Here is a 22,744-nt window from a genome sequence, read left to right as displayed (position 1 = left end):
GAACAGCTCCTTCCACCGCTGGTACGTCCCCATCGCTGTGTTCAACACCGTCCTCTGCACCATCCTGGCCTGCTACTCCAGGTACGCTGAGGGGATTAATGTTACACAAATACTGCTGATGCTGCTCCTATCTTCAGCTCTATTCACACCTGTTATGCATCTTGTGATCTGATCATAAGCGGACAGCTCTCAGTGAAGGTGTTAATGCACCGAACAATCAGAGGTAATCTGAGCTCAGATTGCCACTTTAACTACATATTACCTCGACTACCTACCATCCATACACTCAGATAAATGACTAAGTGGAAGTCTTCACTCATTTATTCTCCAACAGCATCACAGACAAAATGGTGATTTTGTCATCTACTAGCTACAACAACAACATTTAGTCACAAACAGTGTGAGATCTGATCCCAGGTCGTGGCTGCAGATGCACTGAGAGTTGTCCATTTGTGATCAGAACATCTAAGGGTTAATGTTGATGTCTGGTATAAAACAGGGTCTGAGCAACATGTTATGCAGGTTAACATGCTCGTGTTTGCACGCTGACATTATCTGGCCCCATCTTTAAGTCACGAAGCATCCATTATTCTGAAGTATCTGAAGTTTCTTCCCAAAGCCTTTAAAATCCCCATAAAACAGCTGAATAAAGAAATATTTCATCCAATATTTCAAACACAAAATCCATTTTTAAGTCATTTCATGCTTATGTCAGGAGCATAAGTAAAATATAAACTGACTGTATGAAAACAGAAAATGACAGAAGGTAACCTTTTCATGACGTGATGCTTCTGTCCAGTGTCTTTGCTCGCATTAGAGAATGAAGAGTTCATTCGCAAAAACAGATAACTTTATTTTTGTGGATTTTCAGAACACTTATTTTTTGTTGTTTGAGATAATATCAATCAAACTGTGAGAGTTCAGTCGAGGAGGGATCCAAAAATGCAGCTCAGGGTTGGGATTGAAGAAAAGAGGGATTTATTTGACAGGTGCAGGGAAGCAAGGGACACCAGGAAGCTCGTGAGGGTAGCCGAGTGAGGGAGGGGATTCCTGTGGAAGTTTCCACGAAGGACCAGGAGGCAGGACAACTGAGGCTGGGGTTCTGCTGCTGAAGCTGGGCTGGGGAGGCAACGATCCGACAGGGAGGTTCTGGCAATGAGCGCAGACGAAAGCACGTTAGACAAAGCGAGTTACACAGAGCACAAAGTTTCTCAGCACACTGCTGGCCTGTCACCACTCAACGGAGGATAATCCACTGGTGGAGGCAGGCTTTATCCAGCGCTGATTGCTGATGGGCCTCAAGGTATGGAGTAGAGCTAACCCTAACCCTCCTGTCTGGACACCCCGCCCAGCCTGACAACACAGTCACAGCCACAAGAAACAACAAGAAACACATACACTAAACACAGTCTCACACAAAGCACAGAACTCAGATCACCACACAAACTGAAGTGGAGTGGATTTGACTCAGCAGAAATAACATTTAAAAATATAGCAATAACTTTAGATGATTGATCTTGTCTCAGGTAGAAGATGGTAAAGTGGGTCTTCTGAAGGTTTGTGAAGATGAAGTTCTCTGTTTTTGCAAATGAACTCTTCTGCAGCTTCACTAGTTCCCTTCACTACGTGACAAGCTCCTGCTCTGGGTGCATTTTTCTAAAGTGTAAACAGTCAGAAAAGTCTTTTAAGGTCTAGAAATACCTTCAGGTGCTGTTTTGACTTCATACATTCTACTCAAAAAATCACCTTTTTAAAAACAGACACTGATCTCTGTGACTTTGACGTGACGATAAATCACAAGAGCCAAAGACTGAGGTTTACCATCAGCACAAACTAAATGTGACCTGTACTGTATATTTATTTATTTTACCAGCTGAATGTCAGCGAGTTAACACTGAGTAGGTGTAAACCTGCAACACTATTGTGTCACCGTTAAGCTCGAAGCACATCTGAGCTGAACCTGGAGATTGTTTATTGTAATCCTTAAACCAGTCTTTGAATACATGTCATCCATTTGTTCGGTTATAACTTCATCCCTACTTCAGCCACAGTTGAGCAATGTGTTTTACAGCACATCACAAAACCCTTTCATGTGACTTCTCTCATTTATTTGGAGGCTGCTTATGAGTAAATGTGTAACAGAAATCTTGCCAAACCCTGTGGTTGGTATCTGAAGCACAATGCGGGGTGTGGTTTGCATTAAAATCTGAATTATTCCTGCAGATAAAGCATGAAGTCTGTGGTAAAGGTTTGTCTGTGCTGAAACTTTCTGTGTAAAAATATCACAGCTTCCTTCTTTGTGCAGTGGGTCTGGCAAAGCTAATAATTGTTCTTTCACCCATCTCTCCCCTCCGCTAAGGCTTGGCTTACCGTTTCTACAATATAATCATGACATCGTGCAGAGGTAAAGAATTTGCTAAAAAAAATAAACAAATCTGCTCCTTCTGTCTCTTCCCTCTTCCATCTATCATGTGTTCTAAACTGACGGCAGCATTAGACAAATTTCCTTCTTTAAAAATGTGTTTGTGTGTTTTTTTTTTTTTAATTGACATTTCCTCAGACAGACTTTATCCCACAGACATTGTTAACTGGGATTTCAAAGACACCATTGAGCAACTCTCTGTTTAACGCAAAGGGTGTTGGCCTGAGCAGAACAGTGGGCGACTCACGGTTGTAGTTTCAGCTCAGCAGGTTTGGACACAAAGAGCAGCAGAACATGTTCGGTGACAAACCTGACTTTCTGACTTTGTTGTAAGAAAATCAAAGACAGTCAAAGTATCAAACAGGATATGAAAGTATGAGGAAAAGTTCCCAACGCTCCACAGTCTCTCCACATTCTCACCTTCAGGGAGCAGGAGTGTGAAATTAAAGTTGTTATCTGCAGGCCATCAGACTTCTGAATGACTCTCGCCTCCTCCCACCAGCACTACAAGTTGTGTGATCGGCTTTAACCTCCCACACAAACAACCTGCCAGCTGCTGCTCAATGGGAATTTTTTTTTTTGCTCATCAATATTCTCACTTTGCACAAGACACTTTATGGCAGAGTTTTATGAGGCATACGTTTACAAGATGGCAAAGACACACAGTATGTTAGAGCAAAATGAAATGAAACAAACAAGCATTGTTAGCAAACTACATGCTTATTGACAACTTTTATGGCACATTGTGTTACTGACAGTCACATATATTTATCATACTCTACTATTTTATACATTTTTCTTTTAGTTTTTAAAATGTTGTTTATTATTTTTAGTAAACTGGTGAACTGAAGGGATGCAGAGTGAGAGATTATACTAAAATATCTGCTGTATATATGATAATAATATATGTTCTGTCAAGCACAACATTTATATTCTGTGCAGAAAAAATGCCATTTTATTTAATTTTTCTCAGTTTTACCACAATTTTAGCATTTATTTTGTTAAAATGCTCATTTTTGAACATATTTATTACCACATTTCTTTACTACTGTCCTCAATCATTTACTGTACGATTATGAAAATCTGAGTTCCTTTTATTTTTAAAATCAAATGATATTAAATCACCAATTCTGACATTATGACCAGTGGTTATGCTGCGCTTAGCTTTCTCCACAGTGTCACTGTGAGGAATAATTCATCAATTGTTTGTGTTTTTTTAAATTACTATGATAACATTTTCTCTTTTTTTTTTGTTTAGATTCCGGGAATGCCAGAGCCCAAAGTTCAGCAAAATCCTGCGTGTGGCCGCCTTCGCCTACCCCTACCTGTTCGACAACATTCCTCTGTTCTATAGGGTAGGAACACTTCACACATCACACATGTTCCTTCACACAGGACACATGTGAAGCACAACTATTGGATGGTAATTACAGGCTCTTGTCCCGTCCTGTGTGTGGATTATACAGCAATAAATGGAGCAATAATACCTTAATAGTGAAAAAGAATTGCTGTTTGTTTCTTTTTCTGTTGTACTGCACTGAAGCACGCCACAAGATTCTGAACGTGCTTGAACTATCTTGACCCTGGTGCTCCATACTTCTACACGCATTCTTTTGTACGTAGTGTTATCTCAGATGTAACATTAGTCAGAGTGCACGTGTCGACTTCTGTCCGCCACCTGAAGCAGCTACGACAGACGGACGAATGTCAAAACCGGACCAGCTGATTGACGAAAACTGCTTGGACTCATGAATCACATCAGCCTTGTGTGTTGTTTGCTTGAAAAAGAGCAGGATGCACGAACAGAAGGAGGCGAGCCAGTGATGATCTGGACAATGTCAGACTGGGTCCTGACGTTCATGTGATGTTTCTTGACACAAACATTGTTTTAGACCACCGTCACCCCAGTATTCCCCCATGGCCTCTTTCAGCTTCCTGTTACGCCACTAAAACAGCTCAAGAATGGTTTGACGAACATGACAAAGAATTCAAGACTCGTATTCTGGAAAAACAAGACACCACCTCACAGCTTGAAGAATTTAAAGGATCTGCTGCTCGAGACTTGGTGGATGATACTAGTAAACACCTTCAGAGGTCTGTGGAATTCAGGCCACGAGTAGATTTTAATCAAGAGATCAAGTGATAAACTCCAGAGTTGCTACGGTTACATATTAGTTTGTTCTTGTTCTGTTGGACACAGAATCAAAAAAACATGACACACAGAATGTTATTAATATTAACACATGGTTTTAAACAAACCAACAACCATCACTGTAAAGTCGCCATGAAAGCTGAGAGTTTCAAACACAAACTACATTCAGATGATTCAGTTATGTCATAAAACAAAGAAAGCTTTTAATTGAAGGTGGCGGCCTGGTTTACGGTGCAGCGTTTGGTGTACAGCAGGATTATCAAAGACTTTTCTTCCAGTGATTCATAAAGCCAGTTCCTCTTATAGCACCAACATGAATATCTGAAAATCAATAATTATGAGCTCCTCTTTTGGATCTATGGTTCTGGCTTTGACTGTGGATGTTCTCTCTCTCTGTGTCTTTTTAATTGAGTTGTATTTTTACCATTTTGGCTAAAACCAAGTCACCCAGCAGCTCCACTGGCAGAGACTTCAGACCTTCATTTAGAAATATAAAGGTGCTGAAAATTGTGTCTCGTTTTCTGACTAATGTTGATTTGACTGTGTGTTGTGTTCACAGGTTTTCCTCTGTGTAGGAGACGGCTGTACAGACAACGACACCAACATGCTGCACTACAAACACATCGCCTTGGCTTTCCTCACTGCCTTCCTGTTCGCCACACATTTACCTGAGCGCCTGGCACCGGGCAGCTTCGATTACATCGGTAAGACTGATCTCAGGACTGCTTACTGTTGTCATTAGCATGTTAAAAACGGCTCTTTCTGCCCAGTGGACCTACGGAGAGTTAGTCTGCTGTTCCCACTCAGCTCTGCTTTTAACACTTTTTTTTTTTTTTATTTTGTTTTAAGCTTTAATGATCTGATTAATTCTGACTGCTCTCAGTGTTGTTTCCAGTCACAGCAGGTATCTGAGTTGGTTTTGTGTAGAAACACACTCTACACCACCTGGTCGGCACTGAAAGGCAGCTGAACAAAGGGATCATTTACCTGCAAGAGAGCCAGTTGATGAATAGTTCAAAAAGAAGAGAAATGCTGCATTCTAGCCCCAAAGCATGTTTACGTTAAACGTGTCTGTACCACTGTATTGTGCTTTGTCTCTCAGTTTACATTAATTCAGTGTTTTTTCAGTGTTTTATTCACGATTCATTGAACCGTTTGAACTATTTTTAAAACATTTTCTAGGCACCAATAACTGTAGCAATGCACACAGTCCCTCTTGATGTATGAAAATCATATTTAGGAGTTGTTGTTTTTCTTTAAAATGCCCTTTTTTTTGTTTCAAAATGACTTAAACGTTGATTTGACACCCTTGTAGATGCACACACTGACAGCAGCCAACACCCACAGATGTGTATTTGTTGTTAATTCACTACCTTTAATCAGCAGAAGTCCACTTGGAGTCCAGACATAGCTACATACTCCATGTATGCACACTACTGTCGAACATACACGCTATTGCCACAGTGGCATTGTTGCACCGTGGAAACTTTGTGCTGCATGCACATCCGTGGAAGTGTCCATGTGGACTCTTGCAGACTTAGATTGCAAAATGTGTCCACCAGGCAAACACAGACACCAGTCTTAGATGTAACTCTGCATCTGTTGCTTCCTCTGGAACGTGTGAATCTCCAGTGTGACGTCCACGCCTCTCCCTCCACCCTACACTGTCATAAGTTTTACAAGTTTAAACCATAATCCTATTCTGAAGAAGAAGAATGATACAGAAAGCTCCACCCTGCAACTTGACAGGATTGCTTCCATAGGCGTGTTTCACTTGAAACTTTGAAAGTCTGTGTTTTTGAGATTGTCACTGATGCAGTTCGGTTTCAAGGCAGGAATGTGCTACTATGACTTTGAACACTTATTTTGCTTATAATATTCCTTCTAGCATAAAAAAAACACCACGTGGACATTTTAACGTGGTACAAAAACAACTAGATTTTCACTGGAGGGGCTCTTTAAAGTTCAAAGTTAAATATCTTGTGAAAAAAGTCCAGATTAATTCTAAGTTAAGGTAAATTCATTTCTGTCACCCTTTATCACAACAAGTGTGTCGTAAACAACATGTTGGCCAAATCTTACAAATCAATTAGTGGGTAAAGAACAAAATAATGCAGCACAATAAAAAAAAAGTTTGTGTGGATTCTCAGTCCTCCTAAGAACAAAAAAAGCTTCTTAGATGAGAGGTAAATTGTTTTTTTAACTGAAGCTCTAAGGATTAACATGAGCTGGATGACTGAGAATCTACAGAGACAAGTAATCAAAGTCAAGGACTCAGAGGAGGAGAACCTTAGAACCTGAATACATGCAAGGAAAACCTGCCAAAACTGAGAATCTATATAAACGTGCAGAAACAAATGGTCTTGAGTTTTTAAGTACAGTAAGCTGCTGTAAGATAAACCTCTCAGATACCAGAATTGTCAGTCAGGACAGTCTAGATTCACATTAACACAGAAAGCATTCTCCTAGTTGTGTTAAACATTATGGAATAATGTTTAATGTATAACCACCTCTGCGAGTCCTGTGACTAACGCGACTCGACTGCTCCCTCTGCAGGTCACAGCCACCAGCTCTTCCATGTGTGCAGCATCCTGGGCACCCACTTCCAGATGCAGGCCATAGAGCAGGACATGTTGACGCGACGGCCCTGGCTCATCCAGAACTCCATTCCCATCACTTTCGCCAACTCGGGGGGTCCGGCGCTGCTTTGCGTGGTGCTGAACTTGGTCGTCATCGCCCTCTTCAGCCTGCCTCTCCTCTCTGGCCCCGTCTGCAGAGAAAAGAAACACGGGAAAGGTCCAAAGAAAGCCTCCACCAAACCCTGGCCCTGCTCCTGAAGCTCCAGCTGCAGTCGTGGCTGAACAAGACTTATAGACGTGTGAAAAGAGGCATTATGGGTAAAATATGCTGCTGAACTGTGAGGAGACGGTGTCATGTTTAAATGAACGTATATGATTGTATTGAGCCTTGAGACATAAAAAATGTGAGTTGTACAAACTTACAATGGAAACTTAGCAAAACTTTTGTTACCACGGTATGTATGAATCTAAATGTTTCTGAGGAAACTATATGAAGCTACATATGTAGCAGCTTAGCTACATTTAGCTACATTTTGAAGCAGTTTTTTAATATATTTATGAAACGTTATTTCGCTCAGTTCTTTGATTTCCACGTGTGTGGTGCATGAGAAGACTTCAGGGAATGAAAACTATGTAGAATTTTAATTTCACTGTCAATTTAAAATCTTTATGCTAAATTAAGACACTGTACATTTTTGTATTTATAATTGTTGCACACAGTTTATGAGATTTCACTTTTACTCGGTGAAAGGAGACGTTACTCAGGTTCATCACATTAAAACTAAAGAAACACTTTTGATGAGGAATGTTGAGTTTTTTGCTTTCGAGTTTGAGCTGCCTGATAATGAACAACTTAATACATTGAAAGTTTAACAACTGATAATGTATGATTTAATGATTTTAGGGTAGTTTTTTCCCCTCAAATGACTGGTGTTTGTGTCTCGGCAGACATCATTACAATATTCCTTTAATGCACAACTGAAAGTTATTTATTATGAGTTTTTCAAATAAACTGTAAACCAAATCTGACTGTGATTTTAATGAAGTGTGTTCTGTGTTACACATCCAGCAATGTTGCAGTGTGAGTATTTTTCCTACAAGTATCAATGTTTTATAGATTACAAAATTGTTTTTGTTTTTGTTTTTTGTTTTTTAATTAAAGTTGTTTTTAATTTCTGAATATGTCTGTAATTAGTTTTCAAGGCTGGACCACATTTGAAAATTGTAGCATCAATTTGAATGTGTTAAGCAACGCTGGCTCTTGCTTTTGAACCAATTTCAGCAATTTTCCAAGTAAGTATTTGACCTGTATGGAACCCCGAAAGGTAAGAAGCCCAGGAAGGGACATGGAGAAAGAAAAAAACAAACATGGAGAGAAAAAAAAATAGTGGTATCTTTTGTGAGATCTCGGAAAACTTTCTCTTGAGCCTGCAAAAACTTTTGCAAGCTATTTTACAAATATTTGTTTCCCTGGATGAGGCCAAAGAACATTTTACTGTCTTAGAAGGACAATAAAGTTTATTGTTTTTATTTCAAAGTATGATAATGTGATTAATAGAGAAAAGGGAAACCAGCACTCTGAAGACATGAGCTCCTCAGTTGTCTGATAAACACTGTCGTAGAGAAAACAGTCTGCTGGACTGATTTACATGAAATAACAGACAGTAACTGTGGCTGAGCTCTGAGGTTCAGTGTGATGCTGATCATGGTGATCAGACCTCAGTAACTTCACTGTTTCTGAAAGAGAAGGGATCATTTCAACAGATGTTTGTCTCAGTGAAATGACCAGAAGCTGTTAAAAACCAGAGAACAGAGACATGAACTGAACTGAGCTTCATTCATTGAACTGAGAGATTAACATCTATCAGTAACAGAGTCCTGTGGTGTAACGCTAGCTTGGTTTAGTTTCTCTCTGCTGATCGTTACTGTCTGCCATGAGACGGCAGCAGATAAAAGACTGCAATAACATTATTGATCCGATCTGATTGATCATCAGTTTCATTTTCTCGGTGCAGAAACATACGGGCGACATCATGGTAGCTACTTCCATCTTTCTATGGTTACAAGGCTGCAAACAACAGCTTAAAAATGAGAAATAAAACAATATCAATAAAATTAATGTCTGGCATTCAGAGAGTTATGTTAGATTATATATCTCTGTTCTTGACCACTCAAATGAGATTTAAATCCTTCTAAATGATAAATACCACCTGGAATGAGCAGTGATTTAGCTGATCCAGGACAAACAAGTACACATTAACTTTTTACATAATATATATGTGTGACAAACTCATACTTTTCCAAATTTTTAGAAATTGCAAATAAATGTACCTTCTGTAAAAATGACACTGAATCATTATGTCCCTATTCAACTATCTTCTGGAATCAAACTAAGAATTATATATTGTGTAAAACTAACGTTGATGTTAAAATTGATTCTAAAAGTGTCATAACTTACTTTGATCACAAAAATAAAGAAATAACCTATTGACTTTGAATAACATATTAAAACATTAAATAATATAATAACAAAAAAGCAATAAAACTGTCAAAAATATTTAAAGAACTGTTCCAAAAAGAACAATGACGCCCCTCCCCTTGTCCCCTTTGTGTTTTTAAAAAATATATATATTATTATTAATTTTTATTTAATGTTTAGTTTTTCAATTAATGTAGAATTTAAAACTGTCAAAATGCGTTTATCATTATGAGCACATGCCAAATTCTTTGTTTATGTTATTTGTACAATTCTTTGTGTGTACTTTCTTTGTTAAATAAAGTTCTCTTGTAAAAAAAAAAATAAAAAATCGAGGACCAGGTAGTGGAGGCGGGATTTCCGCTGCAGGTCGCTCTGTCTGCGCTCTGATTGGCTGACATGTGTGACCGTCAGCTCAACGTCTCGCAGAGGGAATATTCAAATCGAGAAGCGGCGCTCCGGAGAGCAGCGGAAAGGAGCTCCTCAACACAAACAATGCAGCGAGCCGGGTCAGTATTAACATCTTTAACATTTAACTCCGTCGACATTTGACACACTACAATTGCACAGTGTGTGACGGTATTTCGGTAACTTATTTTATCGGTACGTTTGGTCAGGTAGCGGTTGTTCTGTGTTAAAAAGCTGAAGCGGAAGGTGAGTTCGGTTAGGTGGGATAGCTCGGTGACGTTAGCTTATCACCGTGTAGCAGCTAACAGACTTCTGTTTGGCAGCTGCTCAACATCGACTTCTAAACTCAGAATTCAGTTTTCAAAGCTAATAAATACTAAACCTTAAAATGTACTTTTTAATAAAATGGCAAAAAGTTATTCTGCTGAACGCTGCAAATATAGTGTTGAGTTCAGATGTTTTGTTGATGGAGTGACACCTGAGCTAGCTTAGCTAGCTAGTTAGCCAAACTGTTCAGAGGAGTTGATTCAGTCGTTGTTGTGCCTAAAACTGACTGTCATTACTGGGACCAACTATCTCCGCATTATCTTTACCTACTTTGTCCTCTAAGTATAACCATGCCAGTTGTTTTTATTGGTTAAATTAGCTCTAAAGGTCCAATTCAACTCTATAATTAATTTTTCCATTTGCCAGAAAGGGATTGCAGCCTCGACATTGTGGCAAAAATGTTAATAATGGTTCAAATGACAGATTTCATTCATAAGGGTAATATTTTTAAGATGATACCTTGATTTTTTTGTTTAAAACTCACCTGTAAATCATGTTAATTACAGTCTAAACAAAGATATTAGACATGACAAACACACATATACCTAAACAAAGGAAACAATGCTATAACGCTGCCTATAATCGATACTGATTATAAGATCTGATCTGATTACACTATGAACAATTTTTTTTTTGGTCAGAAAATTGTTAAACTTACACAAAGACACACTTTTGTTGTCCCCACAGACATGAAGTTGTGTATATTTGCATGTTATGGTTGTCTGATCCACATAAAAGCAGCTATAGACGTATATAAAGTTGACCAAAGGATCCTAACATGAAACACAGTTTTTGTCAGATCACTTTATAACACTGTCCTCTTTTTGTGATGGTTACATTTTTGATATTGTGTAATTTGTTAATGATCCATCACATTATATTCATGTGCATTTTTGGTTTGGTTTAGTTGTCTTTGGCCTTTTAATTAAATTTAAATACTTTTTTTAGACAGTAATTTGTTCCTATCTTTGAAAAAGTTCTTTCCTAACTCTACATGAAATAAAGCTGTATTTTCTGATGTCTGAGTATGAACTAGGTCATGTCCACATACCTGTAGCTAGAGATACATGATACACAAACAACATCCTATATTATTAGGATTTGATTTTAGTTTGAACGGTCATTTCATGTCTTTTTTACTATAGAAAACAAAACATGAAGTTGGTGAGATTTTTGCCGCCGTCGGTACCGAAGAGCACATTTCCTTTTGTCTGGAAAACCTGATATTTAGGCTGGAGCATCTCTGTAGCATCAGAGTGCTTCATCTATAACACTGGGTTACAAAAAAAATATTTTTTTGAAGGTGTCTAGGATTTTTTTTAACTGAGTTAGGACATTTCAGCAACGCTGAATCCAAAAATGACATCTGCTTTTTTGTATCAGGTCAGGTTTTTTACGCCAGCTCTTTACGCCAGATTTAAATGAAATTGATTTTGCTACTTAATCGATTACATTTTTTGACATTAGCGATTCTTTTGTTTTAACATTTCTCATATGAAATCGGATTTTAGAGGAAAATTTTCATTTTCTAATCCTTTTCATAAGCTAAATGATCCAAAAGTTGATGAGTGTAAACATTTGGAAAGGTAATTACAAGTAATTGCATGTGGCGACAAATCAAAATTTTGACCTCATTGAGCAAAGCCAATGTAATATTTGGATTCAGCACAGACCAGCGTAGTAGTATTTTGTGACACGCTTTACCTTTTATTAACACATTGCAGCTCCTGTGGTTGGGATATTGATTTATGTTCAGTCCTACTTTTGGCCAGGTGAAATATCTACATTATCAACTATTAACGCGTCTAACCATAATGTAGCGAAAAGGTGTTTGATTATGTTTTTATTTTTTTTGTCAGCTACGGTAGAGGGAAGACTCCTCGGAGGCCTGGCCCCAAGAAGGCATCCAACATAGATAAAGATCCTGTGGGAGTAAGTAAACATGGTTTACTCATGAATGATCAAAGTGGAACAATGTCACAGCACAGTCGCAGTAAAAGCAAAGAATGTTTCCCTTTTTAAGCACTCGGTAGACATGAAATGAAAGTTTATAGTTTTCCTATTTACGTTGTGTTGCTTAGGTAATTCTTACAAACACAAGATATGAAGACTTAAATGTATTAAGTCTGATGATGACACTGTTGGTCAAACAAGCTTAGACTGTAGGGAAGTGTGACGCACATGTTTAACATTTTTTGGTCTTTCAGAAACCAAATAGTTAATCAAAAAAATATTTACAAATTATTTAATAATGGGAGTAACTGGTAGTTATAATCCTGTAGTTTGTCAGCTGTGAGGGTTTTTTTCCCCTCTGTTCGCCTAATAGAGTTTAAATTCCGATATCAAAACACACCTGATTAGAAATATCCTCCTACTGATTTTAAAATGTTTTTCCTGCAGGTGTACTGCCGTATACGCCCACTTGGAGGAGAAGATGAAGAGTGTTGTGTTGAGATGATCAGCAGCTCCACGATTCAGCTGCATGCTCCTGATGGTCTCAAAGCCAACCGTAATGGGGAATACAAGGAGGTAAGTGTGTTGCAACGCTTACTGCTTGGTAAATTATCCAAACATGTGAAGCAAATTGACTACCTACTTGTTATCGTTCACCTCTGACATCTCGCTGATGATCTGTTGACTAAATAAGCAACTGGAGAAAATATCAGGAATCACCAGTGAGTTGAACTCAACCAGTATCTTGTCAAGTTGCTGATGGTTTTGCTCAGTCAGGGCTTTGCTTTGATACATTTTTGGTTTTTAGCAAAGATGAAAAAACTCATTAGTGAACCAAAACAAATCCCTGCTATTAGTTTTATTCTGTAGAGACCTGAGACTTACTTGGACACAAACAAGTTTAATATATTACAATAGTGTTTTTTTATTGGTGAATGCCATTCAGTGTTTATTCTTTTTTTTTTTTTTTTACACAGACACAGTACTCCTTCAAAAAAGTATTTGGCATTAATACCACTCAAATGGAGCTCTTTGAGGATATTGCCAAGCCCCTGGTAGAGGACCTCATTCATTGTAAAAATGGTAAGTGGGTTAATAATTTTTAACAAGGCATGAAGTGTATGGTGTGTACTGTGAAGATTTTTATTTTCCACTCTTTTAAAGATTTAGTTCATCATCACAACATTGCTTGAAAAGTTGTCAAAAGATGTAAAAAATATTTGGAAATTTAAAATCCACAAAAGTGAAGGCTGACTGATTTTGACAGTTTTTATGTAATTTTATTTTTAATTTCTTTAGATTTTGGGGCGTTCGTCAGAGAAAAGTCATGTTTTCTCTGACATGTATATCATCACCAACATTAGACCTGATCCTCTGCAACTAGGAGTTGTCTCCTGTTTCATCTTTCCAGGTCTGCTGTTTACATATGGTGTTACTGGAAGTGGTAAGACCTTCACCATGACCGGCTCACCTGGCGAAGGTGGACTCCTCCCCCGCTCTCTAGACATGCTCTTCAACAGCATTGGCCCCTTTCAGGCCAAAAGATTTGTAAGACTTTAAGTGATTCATTCTTACCAGAGTTCATTTCTAAAAAGAAGCGTTCCGTTCTTTGGAGAAGGGATAGAACATTTATTTGAAATGCTTAAAATCTTCGCCAGGTGTTCAAACCAGATGACAAGAATGGTTTGGAGATCCAGAGTCAAGTTGATGCTCTCCTGGAGCGACAGAAGCGAGACAGTCAGCAGTCTGTGCCAAAAACGCCCTCTTCCAGGTAGTTACAAGTAATTTTATTTCAGTTTTTACTGTCTGTACTTACCATAGTCACTAGTAGTGATTAAATTGGAAGAAGCGGAATTTAAGATACAATCTGACTGCAGGTTATCACGTTGCTTTGGTTTTGTTTTCTAGGCAGAAGGCTGATCCAGAGTTTGCAGATATGATCAGCTCAGAGGAAGCCTGTAAGTCTGACAGCGTCGATGAAGACTGCTGTTACAGCGTGTTTGTGTCCTACATCGAGATCTACAACAACTATATCTACGACCTCCTTGAAGATGCTCCATTCGACCCAATCAGACCAAAGTAAGCGACGGGATCACAAATCAATGTGTGCTTTTTGAAACACAATGTCATGTTATGTCTGTACAGAAGTTATTTGTATTTGAGAACATGAAGTTGCACAAATACCCAACAACACCCACATAGTTACGCCCAGCTGTTGAATGCCACAAATGTTTGAGTTATACTTGTGTTTTACAGTCATTGTGACTGTGTTGTATGTGCAGATTTATTTGCTCTATAGTTGTATGTTGACCAGTTGTACTTCTACAAATCCTGTTTTTGTTAGGTGGCTCGCTGGAGGCACGCCTGTACGGAACAATGAGTTTGTGTATGTGGCCAGTACAGTAGCATTACATAGAGCTGTCAAAGCTTTAGCTGACATGATGTCTAGGTCGTCAGTGCATTTCCATCCCATTAATCCAGAGCTCTGTAATTAGCATAGGTGTAGATTACTAGCTTGTTGTCATTTCGATGGCTGTTTGAAGGATTGGCCCTGTCTTGTTACTGTTGCCATGGAGACGCATAATGTCCCTGAATGGCTGAAGCTCGTGTGCAAACCCAGTGTGCATGTGTCTGTACCCCTGAATGTGTTGCTGTTTCTCCCGGAATTATATTTAATTTTAACGCTGACACTAACATTAGATGTTTGTCATTTAGCTTTTTGCTGCTTATCTTACTAAAGAAACTCATCATCGTGCTACGTTGTTGGTGTATGTTGATTTCTTTTTATGAACTTGTTTTAGACCACCTCAATCCAAGATTCTGCGTGAAGATCAGAATCATAACATGTATGTCGCTGGATGCACAGAAGTCGAGGTGAAATCAACAGAGGAGGCTTTTGAAGTCTTCTGGAAAGGTGAGTGGTACTAATAACTTTTCCTCTTTTTTTGTGTTTTGTGTTCCACTCACATGCTGACCATTTAGGTTTTCTGCATATTGTAAAAAGTGTTTTTTCTTCTCGTGTTAGCCACCACCAAAGTATTCAGAGGAGTTTGATTAAACTCCCTTAATGTGTATGGGCAGGCATCTTCAGGGATTTTTCTTTGTTATAATGTTCTTGTTGAGCTGACATACAGTAGAGCAATTTTGAGCCTTCAGTGGCTACTATCAGTTTAAATAGTAACTTTACTAATCAATTCAACAGGGATAATTGGAAAATTAATTTGATGACTTTATAAAGATATAATGATTTCAGTCATTACTCATGTTGACAAAGAACACATGGTGTCAATATAGTAGCAAACAGTTGTCTAATATGTGAAGCTACACTCGAGTAATGATGTCTGTAGCAGAGAATGAAGTCACACTTCCTGAGTTTGTTGTTATTCAGACTTCTATGTTCTATGTTTTGGCAGCCAGTCTGGCCTCCTGTGGTAGTTAGTGAGAGTCCCTCCCTTTGAATCCGTTGGTCCTCTCTATACTATCAACAACCTGAGGGCAACTTCCCACACTGCAAATTGCAGCCACACGTTTATCCAGTGCAATTTTTTAAAAAATTAATTAAAACAAAGTCATTTTATTTGCCCATTTGTTTTGGTCTGCCATGCTGGAGCTCTAGTGACATCCAGTGGTGCTAAATGTTAAAACTTTTAATGTCACACATTGTGTTAATTATCTGCTCTGTCTGCAGGGCAAAAGAAAAGGAGGATCGCCAACACTCAGCTCAATCGTGAGTCCAGCCGCTCCCACAGTGTGTTCACAGTGAAGCTGGCACAAGCTCCTCTTGATGCTGATGGAGATCACATACTGCAGGTGAGATGCAGCTCCAACAAATGTTTTCTGTTTTTACAACATTACAATTCTGGTTGTATTTTTTAGAATAAATGTTTATTAAATGAATCCCAGTAGTCCTTTCTCTGATTTTTAATTTGAGCTATCAAGCTGTGACTAAAAGTAGGCTAAATTAGTACACACAGTGTTTCCCGCTGGTCCTTGCTGATACTGACAGGATGTTATTGAAATACAGGACAAAAACCAGGTGAATGTGAGCCAGCTGTGTCTGGTTGACCTGGCAGGCAGTGAACGCACCAGCAGAACCAGAGCTGAAGGAAGCCGCCTCCGTGAAGCAGGTCAGTTCTTTTTGTTTTCACTCTTTGGACTTCTCTCTAAAGATGCTTTTTCCCCCATTCGCCAAGTTTTTTGTAGTTATATGTAGTAATACCACTTGTTAAAACACCAAACATCTCTAATAATGTCTCATTTCCAGGTAATATCAACCAGTCCTTGATGACTCTGCGCACATGTATAGAAGTGCTACGTGAAAACCAGATGTGTGGAACTAATAAGGTTTGTTTTTTATCACCTCCTTGTCGTTATCTCATAATGTTTCTGTTTTATTTTCTTCTTATGTAATCTTAATTCTTACCAGTGATGATTTTCTAGTCAGTGCAGTTTCACACAACTATGTTTTGGTCCAGATGGTGCCGTACAGGGACTCCAAAGTTACACATCTTTTTAAAAACTACTTCGATGGTGAAGGAAAAGTCAGGATGATCGTGTGCGTCAACCCAAACGCCGGTGATTATGAAGAAACTATGGTAAGATGTTGTGTTTATGTAGCAGAATGGCTCAAATGTAGAATCTTGTCTCTTTAGTCGATCATCTTACCCTGATGATGATCGAGTCTTAACAGTGATTGAATCTGTTGTCTGGTTTACAATCAATCCACAATGAACATTAGACAAGTTTAGTTTTGTCACCCAACTATGTAAAGATTTCCTCCAAGATGTCTGTTGATGCTCAAACTCAACAAAAACCACAACTAGGTTTCAAACATTTTTCAAAAATCTGCTCACTGTTTTGTGTACAGCGCATTTAAAACGGCTTTTCTTTAGAGAACTGACATTGGTATTACAAGTTAAAAAGTTAAAAGTTTAAGACCCTAAAGTGTGATTTGATGTGAATTCAAACAATGCAATCTGTGTCAAATTGTCTTTCCTTGTACTGCAGCTGGTGATGCGCTTTGCAGAGATGACCCAGGAGGTGGAAGTTGCGCGGCCAGTTGACCGACCCATATGTGGCCTTGCTGCAGGGCGCAGATACAGAAATCAGGCATTTAAAGATGAGTTGTCACGTCGCCTGGAAGAACGAGGAGGTCCAAGTAATGCCGGTAACTTCCCCTTAAGTCTGCACTGCTAATTCTCTATCCTCATGTCTAGCTGCATTCAAACTTGTCAGATATGAATTCCCAAATCATTGCGGTTTTATGTGCAGTATCTTACTAATATTACATGTATTTTCCCACAACTTATTTAACAGATGACCCGGCTCTTGTAAATCACCTCATAGAAAGTCTTCCAGCTCTGCCTGGTTGTGAGCTGGTGGACCCAGCTGATGACCAGACGCTTCCCCGACTGATTGAGGTTCTGGAAAGGAGGCATCGTGTCCGTCAGATGATGTCAGAACAGTTCAACAAAACTGGTACAGGCTATTGTTCTACAGCACAAATGCTAGTGTGGTATATAGAAACCTCCGTCAACACTGAAGTTAGGCAACCATAACTTGATTTATTTTGTTAACGACGATGCATCAGTGATGCTTCCAATCACTGAATTGGGAAAAGAGGTTTTTCTGGCCATTGAGTGCATTTTTTTGTCTGTATGAACAAGTGATATTGTACTTTTAAAAAATATTTTTCAAGCCAAGTGGTTGACAGCTTACATCTATGTGCTTTCTACCTGCAGCCAATTCGCTGAAGTCCATGCTTCAACAGTTTGACAGTCAGCTCAGTGCAAAGGACACCTTCCTCCACGAACAACAAAACAAACTGAGCGAGAAAGACAAACTGATCCTCAACCAGAGGTCAGAGATAGAGCGATTGGAGAAGAAGTCCAAAACGCTGGAATATAAGGTGCTGTCTGTTTTCTACATTTGATCTGCAGCGGAATATGTTAATTCCCTAATTTTTTTTGTTCAAGAGAAAATTGTACTTACTCTTTTCTCATTTCCTTTTCCAGATTGATATCCTGCAAAAGACAACAGGCATGTATGAGCAGGACAAACGCTCTCTTCAGCAGGAGCTGGAGACGCGAGAGCAAAGACTGCAGAGAGAGCTGTCAGAGAGGAGGCGCATGGAGCAGCGCATGCAGGGCATGGTGACAGACACCAGACTGAAGTGGGAGAAGGAGTGTGTAAGTGGAATTATTGACAGCTGCCTTACTGTTTGGCAATGTTTGGTTTGGAAATTGAGATCTGGCACATATTTAATACTCGAGTCTATAAGTCTGTTTATGCCGGGCTGTGCTGTCACCTTTTATATTTAGAGTAAAATACTGTCAATCCTCAAACAGATTGGGGAGGGAAAAAAAACAGCCAACAAACAACATGTAAGATTCATAATCTACTTTTTTTACTCTTCCTAAAACTTCAAAAAGCAGACTGTCGGAAGATGCAGCTGACATGTTGGTGATGTTATTAAAACAAATCTACACAACCCGACAAAACCTGATCAAATAAGTGCCGGTTACCACACAAAAAATGCCTGATATTTATGACTTTTACCAGTTAATTCATCGACCCTGCCAGCCTGAATATGTATTTTTTAAAACTGATTTAAGATTATTCTGTGAGGATAACCTGTTTATCATATAACATACTAGCAGCATTATTATTTTTTTGATTCAACAAGCTGTTATGTTGTGGCACACAAAATGATCAAAAATCCCAAATAATGTCAATATATTTACTTTGATTTCCTCCTCAAACATTTATCAGGTAGAATTAATTTGTTGCACAATTAATCAGATCTTAATCCCGATCATGATTTTGATTTTCCACCAATCAGTGAACATGGTCAACTGCAATGCTAAAGTTCAAAATGCTCCACTCATAGAAAACAGCCCATGTAGATAAAATTGCTTGGTTAAATCCTGAATAAGTCTGACATTAGAACAATGTTTTTCACTTGTTTTAAAGTAATTTTTAGTCTTTGTCAAAGTTATGTGCCTTGCACTAACTAAGTTGGGAGACTAGAGGCTTCTCTATGCACAGCTCCTTCGCTAACATCTGCTATAGCCTGCATGTGAGGTGTTTCAGGAATATCAGCAAATTGTAGTATTAAATTGTAGAAGTCTATTGATAGACATATTTTCAACAAGTATGGTGTTTTCGGTATGATTTGGTTTTATTTTGTCTGTTAAATACACGTGAAATTCTGGTGAAGAAGAACTATATTTTAAGGCTTATGTTTTCAACATTGCCAACAATGTAGCAACATGGAGGTCAAAGTGCTCAGTTTGTTTAAATATGGAATTCTCAAAAATATTTTGTCCCTAAAAATCAATAAATAATTGTGATTTTGTCTATATTTGTGCAGCCCTACCATTCATTTATATATAAGGGAATATGCCCCAATATCAGAGATTTTCTTTTAATGTAGGCTTAAATAATGAGACTGCTCTCTGACTTGCTTCCTGCTGGTGTTTTGTAATTAGGAGCGGCGAGTCAACGCCAAGCAGCTGGAGATGCAGAACAAGCTGTGGGTGAAGGATGAAAAGTTGAAGCAGCTTAAAGCCATCGTGACGGAGACCAGCAGCACCAGCAGTGGTGGTGGTGGTGGCGGTCCAAGTGAACGTCCAGAGAAGCCTGAGAGGCCGGCCAGGGAAAGAGATCGCAACATGGCCCAGAAGAGGTCTGCTTCACCGTCACCGCATCCTGTGAGTTATTTATTCTGCCTGTTCACCAGAGTGCACTTAATCACGCTGTCTCAACTTGGTTCAATGTGGAAATTTTGCATGTTACTAATTATAATTCATAATTTATAATCACAAATTCTGTGACTTTAATGTGTACAGAACACATCCCCCCCTCTTTTCCACTGAATGTTACCCTGTTGTGTATTTGTGTTAATCTGCTAACATCCACAACGCCTGGCCCCCAATTCCCTCATCACTTTGCAGGACTTCAGCCAAACTCCCTCCCGCCAAAATCGAGCCAGTGTTAGGGCAGTTCAGGACCCTCTCCCCACCTCCACCCCCTCCTCCTCCTCATCCTCCTCCTCTTCAGCCTATCCTTCAGTAGCCTCCTGCATCTCTGAGTGGGAGCACAGGTTCCCTGTAGATTCGAGCAGCCAGACTAGGCACCCTGGGACTCCCCAGTACAGGAGCCGGACCCCTGCTCCGTACTACGGCGCCAGCAGCGTGGGTCGCAGGAGAGGCCAGCGCTGGGCTGCAGGCACTGAGGCCCCTGCTGCCACTCTTGTCTATGGGCTAGACCTAGAGGCAGGCACAAGGGTTAGTGTGTGTGAGAGCCTAGATGTGCTTTGGAATATATTTAGTTCTTCTCTGCAAGCCTGTAGCTTAATCCTCGCCTTGGTGTAGATCTGCACTCGTAGTCTAGTCAGTAGATATGTGCTTGTTTGGAAATGCATCAAGTAGAATCCTCAGTGTAGACTAGCGTTTCTCTTATCCTGAGCATAAGGCAGACCGAGCTGTCACGCTTGTAGATCCTCTTGACTTGCATCTTAAGCCTTATGAGTAGTTCTCTCATGTTTGTAGTTCTTTCTGTTCCCTGCTGCTCTTTAGAATTGCTGTTTCCTTGCACTGCTTCACTGTTTAAAGAGACACATTAACTTTGAAATATACACACAAATACCTGTTGTGTCAAACAAACACTGGTAAGTAGTAACAGCAGCAGCAATGGTGCACCAATTAACAAACTAATGCAGACATTTGCATGTTCATGAATGTCTAAATAATAAGGTATTTATGAAAGTAGGCCAAAGATTTGCATGGAGAAAGACACAAAAACATCACTGAATTCTTAACATACAGCTGCAGTGTTGTTGTGTTGCACTCAAGTTTGCAAAAAACATCTCACTTTAAATGAGTGCTGCGATGAAAAAACATGGCCATCTACTGGTCAGACGTTCATGCCTTTTTGCTGAGACGTTGCTCTGCATATTTTCTTTTTTATGGTGAAACAGCTTGGATTTTAAGACGTAGCTGGGTTTTGGGTGCCTGAGTTGACTGTTAAAATGAACGACTTGACTTTTTGAACCAGAGTAAATAGTAAAATAACTGCTTCCGCAAACATCAACCCACCAAATTTAAACCTTGCAAAACCTTTGGTCAAACTTTGCAGCTGACTTGTGTTCAGTCTGATTATTAGACAGATTTGAGCAATTCTGTCATTTCATTTCAAATCATGAACTTTTTAGAAAAAACATGTAAAGCCACATATAAAAATAACAGATTCCATTAAAGTTCTACAACTGCAACATTGAATTATGTGAGCAAGTGGCCATTTTCCATCTGTTTCGGTGGCATTTTTGCAGATGAAGGACATCAATAATGCTGCTGCTGAAGTTAACGAGTCTAAGTTCTGTCCAGATCTTTCTGATACATCAGATTCACATTGACTCTTTTTGGATGTTTTAGGAAACACTACAGACGGCTGATTGCAGAACCAGTAAAACAGTCAAACTGCATCATTGAATTGATGGCAAGCCTAAAGTGCTCACTTTAAGTTGTATGGTTAAGGGAAAAATGAATGAGGAGAGATTTTAGTTTTTGTTCATAAAACATATTCAGTACAGCCACAAGTCAAAGTTTCATATTAGTAATGTGTGTAACTCGGCACAGAATTGATGAAAACTGTCACGTAGAGACACACCTGTACAGATTAACAGTAACTTGAATTATGCTGCTGTCAAGTTGTGTTTTACAGCATATCCTGAACATGGTTAAAACCAGGGACTAGTGTGCACTGAACATTCTAAGAAGATCTGCAACATCTCTTCAAGGTTACCAAAATGTTCATTAACAGCCTTGTGCCATAGGAGGATGTTAACCTACTAAGCCAAACGTCTGTGAAGGTAAATTAAAATTATGACTCGTAAGCTCAACAGTCAAAATTGTGACCAAGTAGGAAAAAATTCTCTTAAATCACATTTAGGACTTGCTGAAACTTACTCTCATACTATGGCATGTGATAGTTATACATATTTAATTTATTTTCTTTTGTTTTCTGACAAAATGGCCTCTGAAGTTATGTGATAGCAACGCTTTCTTTCAAATGCCTTTAGAATTATTACATTTTTGCTAAACAACAGACTTAACCACAGGCAGCAGGATCTGCACGAGTTTAACTTGATGTGAAACCTCATTCTTGAACTCTTGTAATAAGAACTACAGTCATCACATGCATGTAGTGCAGTAAAAATATTTGCTCATAAAGTGGAAACTAAAACCAAAAGTCAGTGCCGGACTACATTTAGACTTTTTTAGGATTTCTTAAACCTCTGAAAACAACCAAAATCAAAAATGTGAACGATAAATGGTTTGAAATGTTACAACAACGTCTTTCATTCAAGATTAACACAAACACTATTTTCTTATTTAACTTTGTTCAAACATGAAACCTTTTCAATT

At 38.9% G+C, this 22,744-nt stretch overlaps 2 protein-coding genes across 2 annotated transcripts in view; both read left to right on the top strand.

The window, feature by feature from the left end:
* LOC103374642 (membrane progestin receptor gamma-B) overlaps positions 1 to 8,166 on the top strand; it is a 15,332-nt gene extending 7,166 nt beyond the window's left edge. Inside the window, exons 5-9 of the mRNA XM_008304765.1 lie at positions 1 to 81; positions 2,360 to 2,404; positions 3,681 to 3,777; positions 5,134 to 5,278; positions 7,131 to 8,166. Coding sequence (XP_008302987.1) covers positions 1 to 81; positions 2,360 to 2,404; positions 3,681 to 3,777; positions 5,134 to 5,278; positions 7,131 to 7,411 — 649 coding nt within the window. The 3' untranslated portion in view covers positions 7,412 to 8,166. The remainder of the gene's footprint in view (positions 82 to 2,359; positions 2,405 to 3,680; positions 3,778 to 5,133; positions 5,279 to 7,130) is intronic.
* Positions 8,167 to 10,090: 1,924 nt separating this feature from the next.
* Positions 10,091 to 22,744, top strand: part of LOC103374632 (kinesin-like protein KIF23) — a 34,891-nt gene continuing 22,237 nt past the window's right edge. Inside the window, exons 1-18 of the mRNA XM_008304755.1 lie at positions 10,091 to 10,138; positions 12,224 to 12,296; positions 12,765 to 12,893; positions 13,295 to 13,400; positions 13,729 to 13,865; positions 13,976 to 14,088; positions 14,226 to 14,396; positions 15,119 to 15,231; positions 16,006 to 16,127; positions 16,342 to 16,444; positions 16,582 to 16,661; positions 16,793 to 16,912; positions 17,325 to 17,484; positions 17,634 to 17,795; positions 18,059 to 18,225; positions 18,332 to 18,505; positions 19,808 to 20,029; positions 20,273 to 20,605. Coding sequence (XP_008302977.1) covers positions 10,125 to 10,138; positions 12,224 to 12,296; positions 12,765 to 12,893; positions 13,295 to 13,400; positions 13,729 to 13,865; positions 13,976 to 14,088; positions 14,226 to 14,396; positions 15,119 to 15,231; positions 16,006 to 16,127; positions 16,342 to 16,444; positions 16,582 to 16,661; positions 16,793 to 16,912; positions 17,325 to 17,484; positions 17,634 to 17,795; positions 18,059 to 18,225; positions 18,332 to 18,505; positions 19,808 to 20,029; positions 20,273 to 20,605 — 2,499 coding nt within the window. The 5' untranslated portion in view covers positions 10,091 to 10,124. The remainder of the gene's footprint in view (positions 10,139 to 12,223; positions 12,297 to 12,764; positions 12,894 to 13,294; positions 13,401 to 13,728; positions 13,866 to 13,975; positions 14,089 to 14,225; positions 14,397 to 15,118; positions 15,232 to 16,005; positions 16,128 to 16,341; positions 16,445 to 16,581; positions 16,662 to 16,792; positions 16,913 to 17,324; positions 17,485 to 17,633; positions 17,796 to 18,058; positions 18,226 to 18,331; positions 18,506 to 19,807; positions 20,030 to 20,272; positions 20,606 to 22,744) is intronic.

The sequence above is a fragment of the Stegastes partitus genome, unplaced genomic scaffold (assembly GCF_000690725.1).
Source record: "Stegastes partitus isolate 25-593 unplaced genomic scaffold, Stegastes_partitus-1.0.2 Scaffold41, whole genome shotgun sequence".
NCBI lineage: Eukaryota > Metazoa > Chordata > Actinopteri > Pomacentridae > Stegastes > Stegastes partitus.
The sequence above is the reverse complement of the archived record's forward strand: the minus strand, read 5'-3'. Positions and strand labels throughout refer to the sequence as shown.